The 9278-nt window shown below is 51.4% G+C and overlaps 1 protein-coding gene across 5 annotated transcripts in view; it reads right to left on the bottom strand.

The window, feature by feature from the left end:
* Positions 1-8675, bottom strand: part of Cacna1c (calcium voltage-gated channel subunit alpha1 C) — a 669544-nt gene extending 660869 nt beyond the window's left edge. For all 5 annotated transcript variants that reach the window (XM_045137293.1, XM_045137289.1, XM_045137291.1 and 2 more), the window contains exon 1: positions 8566-8675. In XM_045137293.1, the coding sequence (XP_044993228.1) occupies positions 8566-8614 (49 nt within the window). In that variant the 5' untranslated portion in view covers positions 8615-8675. The remainder of the gene's footprint in view (positions 1-8565) is intronic.
* Positions 8676-9278: the final 603 nt, after the last annotated feature.

Below are 9278 nucleotides of genomic sequence, written 5' to 3' on the forward strand. Positions count from 1 at the left end.
TGTAAGCTTGCAGGCCCAAGTTAGAGACCCCCAATGCCCACGCAAAGCCAGATTCCAAAGCGGCGCATTTGTCTGTGATCCTGGTGCACCCAGAGAAATGGGAGGTGAAGTTGAAAGAATCTGGAAGTTCATGGCCAGCTAGACTGGTGCATACAGCAGCAAAACAATGAGAGACCCTACCTCAAAGAAAGAAGGAAGGAATAGCCAGGCGCCTTTAACCTCGGAACCCTAGGAGGCTGAGGTAGGAAGATCACTGTGAGTTCGAGGGCAGCCTGAGACTACCTAGTGAATTCCAGGTCAGCCTGGGCAAGACCCTACCTTGAAAAACCAAAAGAGGACTGGAGAGATGGCCTAAGGACCCAGGTTCAATTCTCCAGGTCCCACGTTAGCCAGATGCACATGGTGACACATGCATCCAGAGTTTGTTTGCAGTGGCTGGAGGCCTAGATGCGCCCATTTCACTCTCTATCTCTCTCTTTCTCCCTCTCTCTGTCTCTAATAAATAAATAAATAAAAATAAATTTAAAAAAAAAAGAAAGAAAAAAGTAGAAGAAGAATTAGAAAGGAGCAAATAAACATTTTAAGGTTGTTCTCACAGGCACCATGCATGCCCATACACACATCCACACACACGTGCACAGATGCGCAGATACACATGCACACAATAAAGTTTTTAAACATCTCAGAGAAACAAATCAAGTCAAGGAATATGCCCCAAATCACTCTGTAGCCATAGCCTTCTTTGTATTTAATTATTCATGTTAATTTACCACCTAACATAACTTTAAAAGGCAGATGACCATTGTAAAAGAAAAAAAAATAGAAGACTGAACAGGACACAATGGCTAAAGTAAATCAAGCTTAACTGCTAATAAGTCATCACTTGTGCTCACAAGCAATACGGGGAGAATGTCCACTTACTGTCCGGTTTGGGGCTTGAGTCTGTAGGACAAGAGACAAGACTGCTTTTTTTTTAGCCGGGTTCCAGCAGGTAGCACTAAGTGTGGCTAAGTGTATTGAAATAAGCCCCTGTTGGGAATTTGACAACCTGCATATTTCATGAAATGATGGCCACACTGTGGCTTCCTCCAGGGAGCTCAAAGGTCACATCTCTGTGCATGGGTTTGGCTTGTGCCTCTCTCTTAATGAGAGACCAGCCTCAAAGACCTCTTAGATCCCAGGGAGACAAAGCAGCACCCGAAAGACGACAGGGTCAACGACAGAATCCAGGTGACTTTTCTCCCCCTGCCTAGGACAGCATTCTGTACATGGCTCAGGAAGAGGGAAGAGGTCCTTGCAGACCAACCCTGGTAAGTGAATAGGAGGAAGCTTGTGGTCATTCCACAGCAGCCTGTCCTCTGGCCAACAGCCACCTACAAGTCCCTACCCTGGAGCTAACCTGCTTCTCTGTCCTGGCTGACCACAGGCTGAGCAGCCCACAAGGGACCCTAACAGCTGGACAAGCAGAGCTCCACATGCTGGCCCAGCTGGGCCTCTCTTCCCCACCTCCTAAGGGAAACTGGACAGCCAAATGAGCTGAGGGCTTAAGAGAAGTGGAAAAATGAAAACAGAACATCTGTTGAGGGAAGAACACATAATAGTAAATGTGGTGGGCATTTCTGTGGATGTAAGTAAACTTTCACTCTGTAGTTTAAGAATTTTTTTTTTTTTTGAGGCAAGCCCAACAGACTGGCCTTTTTGTTGTTGTTTTTTCAAGGTAGGGTCTCACTCTAGCCCAGGCTGACCTGGAATTCACTGTGGAGTCTCAGGGTGGCCTTGAACTCACAGCAATCCTCCTACCTCTGCTTCCCAAGTGTTGGGATTAAAGGTGTACGCCACCACGCCCAGCCAGACTGGCCTTTTTTATGAGAGAGAGATGGAACGTGAAAGCAACAGAGAGAGAGAAAGAATTGGCACACCAGGGCTTCGAGCCGTGTGCACCATCTTGTGCTTCTGGCTTATGTGGGATCTGGGGAGCTGAACATAGGCCCTTCGGCTTCACAGGCAAGTGCCTTAACCACTAAGCCATCTCTCCAGCCCAGAAATTATTTTGTAAAACATTCCAGTGATAGATTCCTTCCACCCACCCTCCAACTCCATTCCTAAATCTATCATCTCAAACATTAGTTTAATACAGAGCAAAGGTGGAGGCCGGCAGTGCGAAAGGAGACACAAAAGTTCGCTACACAAAGCTCAACCCAAAACCCTAAGCAGTGCTCTCAGGATACCCCAGCAATTTCCGGGGGGGGGCCAGGAAGAGGCAGGGGGAACAGAGCCTCAAAACAGGTTTCTACCGACATCCAGTTCAAGGGGCTCTTTTAGAGCCTCTATTTTCTCAGCTAGAAATGGAAATTTGTCCCCAAGGCTCCTAAATACTCTGAGCCTAGAAAGTAAACTCCAGAAAAGACATCGCATTTCTCCCGTGATCGACAAGCCTTTCTGAGAACATGAGTCTGGAAACTCCCCCCACCCCCACGTAACAAGCACACACGCGTGCACACACACACACACACACACACGCACGCACGCAACACCCACAGAGCGCACGTGTACACACACAGCCTAAGCCCAGTTCACAGCGGAGGCAACTGTGTCCCAGAGTGCCATTGTGTGCAGTTTTAGGAGAGCAGGGCTTGAGGGGTGCTTACCAGCCACCCCTGCTCTCATCATCCTCTGCCAAAAGCCAGCACAGCTAGTTCCTTCAGCTCCCTCGGGAAAGAAGGCAGGACCTATTTTAAACCTTTATCTGACTCTCAAAGGCCCAGGCCCAGATTTAACCTCCTCATAGTTCCTTAACTCGGTTCTTGAGTCCAAGTCCACAAGCAGTGGCTGAGACCCCCGTGGACCTGGGCCCCCAAGCTCCCCACGGACGGCCGCTTTCCCTCGTGACTTGTGCCCCTGATGCCCTAAGCCCCACTGGATTTGCTTACACACACACACACACACACACACACACACACACACACACATGCTGGAATTAAAGCAAGGCTCTAGAAGGTCCCAAGGTCCCCGTGTTCAGCAGGGAAAGAGGACAAGGGAGAGATCGCTCTACTCCACTTGTTGCCACGGCAAGCATCTGCCTCCGAGAGTCTCCGAACTGGGAGAACAGCAGAGATATGCCGAGGCCTCCCGGCCTGCGCGGACATGGGGTCAGCAAAGCCTGGGTGTGGGCACACAGAAGCCACCCGCGAATCAAACCTCTCCGAAATGCTCCAGCCATCGCTGTGCCCGCCCTCCGTTCTGCTCTGTCTGCAATGGGCCCAACTGGAACTGGGCTTTAAAACTGCCCTGAAAATATCCTATTTTCCCCTGAAGGAATCCTGTCACTGTCCTGTCGCTACTACTTGGTCAGGGACCTACCCTTAAGCTATTGGAAACGGGTGCTGATACTAAATTATTTTAGGACTGACAGTCATAACTCTGAGGACTGTCATTAGCAGAATACTGAGCCCTTGTGTGGCTATGTGTTTAGTACCTGATAGTCTGTGAAACAATTCCCCATACATTTTTCTTTATTTTTTTTTTTATTTATTACAGAGAGATGAAGAGGGAAGAGAGAGAGAATGGGTGCACCAGGGCCTTCAGCCACTGCATACGATCCAGACATATGTGCCCCTTTGTGCATCTGGCTTATGTGGGTTCTGGGGAATTGAACCTGAGTCCTTTGGCTTTGCAGGCAAGTACTTTAACTGCTAAGCCATTTCCCCAACCCTTTTTCTTTCTTTTTTTTTTTTAAATCAGTTCTGCTATCCTTCACAGTGCCCAACATTAACCTAGACAATAAAGAGGGTAGGCTCTAGAAGCAGTCTAAATTGTGATTATTTTGCAGGTCAGTCTTGTTACTCTCCCAGGCATGTTTTCCCCAGCAAGCCCTAAACTTCCTTTTTTTTTTGCTTTGTTTTTCAAGGTGGGGTCTCACTCTAGCCCAGGCCGACCTGGAATTCACTATGTAGTCTCAGGATGGCCTCAAACTCCTACCTCTGCCTCCCAGGTGCTGGGATTAAAGGCGTGCGCCACCACACCCAGCACCCTGGGCTTTCTTTAATGCCTCCTGGAAGTGAAGTTACCTTCTGTATTCCTCAGGAGGAATGAGCTGGTGTGGTGTGCTGTGGTGTGACCCCTACTTCCTGCATTCCCCCAGAGCTGCAACACCAGGTGAAAAGAATTACCGTCACAGCAAGTGCCACCAGGTACTCACCCCTTCTTAACTCAGTGAGCAGGTCTCCTCAGACCCCAGAGAACTGGCCCACAACAACTCAAAGACCAAAGAAAACAGAGGTAGAGAAGAGAACACTGCGAGATGGAAAACAGCACTGAAAATCAGAACCAGTCCCAGTGACTTCCTAAGCGAGGTCTCCGGAGCCTTTCTGCTTTTGCCCAGCAGAACACAGCAGAAGAAACCAGCTGTGAAGTGTGCCAGGTTGTGCTTGTGGTCTTTCCCCCTTAGAAGTCAGGGGCGATGACGTCTTGCCTTAGAGCTACTGATGGGCTTGGTAACCTCACAGGTCAGCATCTCCACATCCCCAACTTCAGGATGCCTCAGACTTGCTCGGCTTAGACACCATGGCCTCTCTGGTTCCTAAACCATCCCTCTCAAATCCAGGAGGAAAACAACATGTGGTCATGATCTGTTCAGTCATCCACCCAAAGACTCCCTCAAGGCTCTGCGGGATGCTGTCTTTTAGGCCCTTTGCACCAAAGCTGACAACGTATGAATGGGCAGCAGCGGAAGCACAGCTCCTAAGTTCTTACAGGAAATCATCTCCATTCTCCTCAAGGTCTTTCCTCACCTGACGGGACCTGGAGCCCCTGGCCTGACTCCTAAGCCCTGTAGTGCCACCTACTGGAAGAGGTAGATTCCTCAAACACAACCCGGTCTTGGGTCTGTGTCCAAGCAGGAGTGCGTGCCATCATGCATCCGGCACCTGGAATGACCAGGGGCCTATGACCCAAAGATCAGCAAGGCCTCAAAATCTCCACTCAGTATTCCTTCAGCACCCCCCACACACACACACACACTCCCAATCATTCTTCTTCATAGATCTCACCTGAGGAAGTTTTGAGATGAGGAGATCAGAGCCCTAAACCATCTCCAAGACTCTGAGGAGACGGCTCCACGGGATCAGTGTGGTTCATCACTGCATTGGCCAAGCACTAACTTTGTGGCATCTACTCTTCCAGAACAAGTCTCCACTTCATATCAGGAGGCTCATATCACGTACATCCCTCCGTGCAATGCCCTGGGTCACTGAGGTACACTAGGGGTCTGTGGGAGCTGCTTCCAGTAGCTTCTCCAATTCTCTGTGTGTATGTGTGCATGCATGCACTCAAGAGGAATGATGAATAATGCTCATCGATTTTCTTATATCTCATAATGATACAATGAAAAGCACCTGACCATTATTACCAGGAGCAGCATTCAGAACTCAAGAGCTCCTCTTTTCCAGCCTCTTCCATGCGGCATGCAGACAGAGAGGCTGACGTCAAGCGTCCTCTGCGCTGCCCAGGCCGAGGGGCAAGTGTGCCGCTCTACAACCGTTTGAAAGGAGTTAATGATGGCCAGCGTGTTATTACTGTATTACGATGGTAACTATTCTGTTGTACAGCTGCGTAGCTAAAAGGAAAAAAAAAAAAGCATAGTGTGTTTTCCATGTCCAGGACATGTTTTCTCTTCTCTGCCTTGTCTCCGGCAGATAAGGGACATTGTGATATTTTATGTGTTCAATGGCTGACTATTAAGAAACTCATTTGCTAGCCGGAGCTGCAATGGAAAAATCATTCCAGAAAAGTGGGAGGTTAGCACGGGCGGGCACCAAAGGTGAGGAAAAGTTTGTGTGTGTCACCCTCAGCCTGAGGTCCTTCGCTCTACTTCCAGAGAGTCTCAAGATCCTGGTCTGTGGCCTGACCCCTGGGCACATGCGCGCGCACGCGCGCACACACACACACACACACACACACACACACACACACCACTGAAAAACTGGAGAGAAGGGGCGCGTTTCTCAACATCTCCAAGCCAGTGAGAAGGAGAGAAAGCACAGCCCAGCGACCTGGTAACTTCTTTGGTTCTCCACTCTGATTGGTCACTAATCAGGTTGTTCATCTGAGGTCACCCTTTGCCTCCCCCCTCCCCTTCTCTTGGCCTCCTGAAACTCTAGCCCCCAACTATGGTTCATTACCCCCATGAGCTGCTAAGCCAACCACCTCTTCCTTTGTAAATATTCACACTCTTCCCTCTACCACCTTCCTCCTCCCCAAATAAGCCCAGGCCATTCCAACCAATCGAGGAAGACGGGCGGGGGGGGGGGAGACAGGGGGGCATGGGGACCCTGCTGCTTCTTCACCTGAGAATCGCGTCTAGGGATGGAGGCAAAACTGCTCCTGTGAGTTATATAACCATGCAGCTCTGAGGGATAGAGCAGCATCCAGGTTGCTATAGTGCTCGTTGGCTTTCTGCTGGAAAGGTAGAGCTCCTGGCCACCATTCCCTCTTCCTGCATCCTTCCCCTACAGCCTTCTCTTGAACCTGCAGGGCCTCGGTGCATCTTGCATTCAATATCTGCTCCCTGCACGGGGGCGGGGGGGGGGGCGTCTTGGAGGTAATGTTGGGGAGACAGGAAAAAAAGGCCAAAAGAAAGGAGTGGGGTAAGGAAGTGAGCTAAGAAGAGGTTTATCCTACACTTGAAAGAGTCCTTGCAAACTACTTAAAACAATCCTTATATGAACATACCTATTATTACCACAGTGTGTGGCCTTTGGTAGTAATAGTTGGGACAGTATTACCGAGCTCTCCTTTGCTAAGTTCCTTAACCGAGGACATGGGTAGAACCCAAGAGAGTTAGTCCGCCCTCACTCTTCAAAAATATCACCCTTTCTTGTGTGTCTCATCCCTTCCCTCCCTCCCTCCCTCCTAATCCAACCATGACTTCATCAAGCCAGGAAAGGGGCAGAGGACTGGCAGGGAACAGAGGTAACCAGGTAGGCAGACTCAGAGATAGTGGCTGCCCTTATGACCCCAGAACCCTGAATCGCCCTAGGACCCATGCCCCTAAACAAGTCTTTCTTCCAGAAGGAGGCTGAAAATGCACATTACCACCCAGGTTGGGAAGCAGGGAAGCAGTTGGCCCCACATCAGCTTCAGGGTGGAGGAAGACCAGGTGGTGAGCACCCGGCAGCCCCAGGCTGGGGGGAAAAAAAAAAAAAAAGCAATGGCCCACTTCCAAATGGTGAAGATGGGGCAAAAGGAGGGAAAAGGCCGGACACTGGGCCTAGAGACTCCTTCCATCAGGCTGGACTTAGGAAGATAGCTGAGAAGTATCCTAGCCACCAACTGTAAAGAGCATTCTGGGGAAGATATGAAGAGGGGCCGTGCAGGTGTGGGGGGGGGGGAGTTCAACGAAGCCCACACCCAAAGGAGTAGAAAACTCCTTTGGTGAAGAGTCATCTGGGGAATGCAAATATGTCAACAGGACCACCCCATCCACACTTCATCATGTTAATCGCCCGCAGCAAGGTCAAAAACAATAACTTGTCAGTATGGGAAAGGGGACGGACAGAGAGAAAGTTTCCAGGAAGTAGGGCTCTAGCTGCAAACCTTTCACCATCACTGGGGGAGTTGGTGATACTCTATGCCCAGCATGAAAATGCTCAGAGAACCAGTAGGCAGTAGTGTGGAGCCTTGGCGAGCTAGTCACACCCTTTTCATGATTTCCTTAAAACATGAAGAAAAAAAAAAACCCCACAGCAAAGCCCACGCACCGCCAAGGCTTCTAACCGCTTCAATCCTCAGGTGTGAGCCCACTCGGGTGTGTAGATGGGAACCCACGAAGCGTGGGCGCGCCTGGGGTCAATGGCCACGGAGAGGTGGATAGTGTAAAGGGGGTGCCGCGGGGAGAGGAGGAGGAGGGAAGAGGAAGGTGCGCTGAGCCTCACATCTGCATCCGCCGCCCCCCACCCGCGACCTGGACCACGCTGCCCAGGGCAGCGGCGGGCGAAGGAGTGGACGCGGGCCCGCGGGTGTGGGATGTGGGGTGTTGGGTGGGTTTGATGGGGAGAGGTGGGGGTTGGAGGCCCGGGCCAGCCTGGCGATGGGGAATCGCGGGCGAGCTGGGCGAGGGAGCCCCGCATCCAGGGCTCCCGGGGTTGGAGGCGCGGGTTCTCCCTTCTCTCCTCCCCGGGGCTCCGCGGCCGGGCTTTCAAGGCAAGAGGCTAGAAAGCCAGGCAGCAGCGGCAGCAGCGGACGCCGAGGGGGGGAACTTTCCCCCCTCGCCTGGAATCTCATAGGAAACACATGCCGTGCAAGAGCCAGGCCCGGGAAGGGGGGAAGGCGCTGGGCATCGTGCCCCCCTCGTGCCCGCTCGCTCCCCCGCGCGCCCTGTTGGCGCCCGTCGACGCGCACGCAGAGCCCCGGCCGGCCCGAAGGAGCCCCGAACCGCGGGAGAGCCGGAGCGGGAGCTGGGCGAGGAGGCGGGGAGCCGGGGCGCGGCTGCAGGGGTCCCCCCGCACCCCACCACCACCACCACCAGCAGCAGCAGCAACAGCAGCAGCACCTCACCCCGAGGCTTACCTTGGTGGTTTTCCTCTGGAATGTACATCCTTGTGCTTTCATTGACCATTGACCAAAAAAAAAAAAAAAAAAAAAAAGCTGCTTGGAAAGGAGAAGCCACAAAGAGGAAGCAATGCAAAAAAAAAAAGAAGAAGAAGAAAAAAGAAAAAGAGAAAAAAAAAAAACACCCCCGAGCAGGTCTGGACGAATCCCTCCTCCGAGGTCGCCGGCTTTTCGTGCAAACCGAGGGCAGCCGTTGGATTCCGCAGTGGTTCTTCTTCGTTTCCCTCCCCTCCTCTCCACACACACACCGTCGGCTGATTTTGATTTTTTTTTTTTTAGTATTATTTTTTTTTTTACCTGATCCCCATTATTGCATCGAACACCAAAAACTGCTGCTTGCCCCTGCCGCCTCCTTTCGTGAAATTGTAAAGCATCCTTCAGTTACATCCGGGCCCCTTCCAAGAAATTTAGCACCGCACCTCTGGCGGCCACACCATTTGAAGAAAAAAATAATAATAAAAAAATAATGAAAAATAAATAAATAATGATCATTAATCAATGGAGAGAGAGAAAGAGAGAGAGAGGCACGGCGAGGGGAGAAAAAAAAAAAAAAAAGGAGGCGAGCAAGAGCGAGAGCGCAGAGCCGAGGCGCGGGGCGTCCCCCAGGCCGCCAGGGGGCCGAAGCGTCTGCGCGCGCCCGCCCGCCCGCCCCGGGGCGTAGTGGCTCCCCA

The sequence above is a fragment of the Jaculus jaculus genome, chromosome 18, assembly GCF_020740685.1.
Source record: "Jaculus jaculus isolate mJacJac1 chromosome 18, mJacJac1.mat.Y.cur, whole genome shotgun sequence".
Lineage (NCBI taxonomy): Eukaryota > Metazoa > Chordata > Mammalia > Rodentia > Dipodidae > Jaculus > Jaculus jaculus.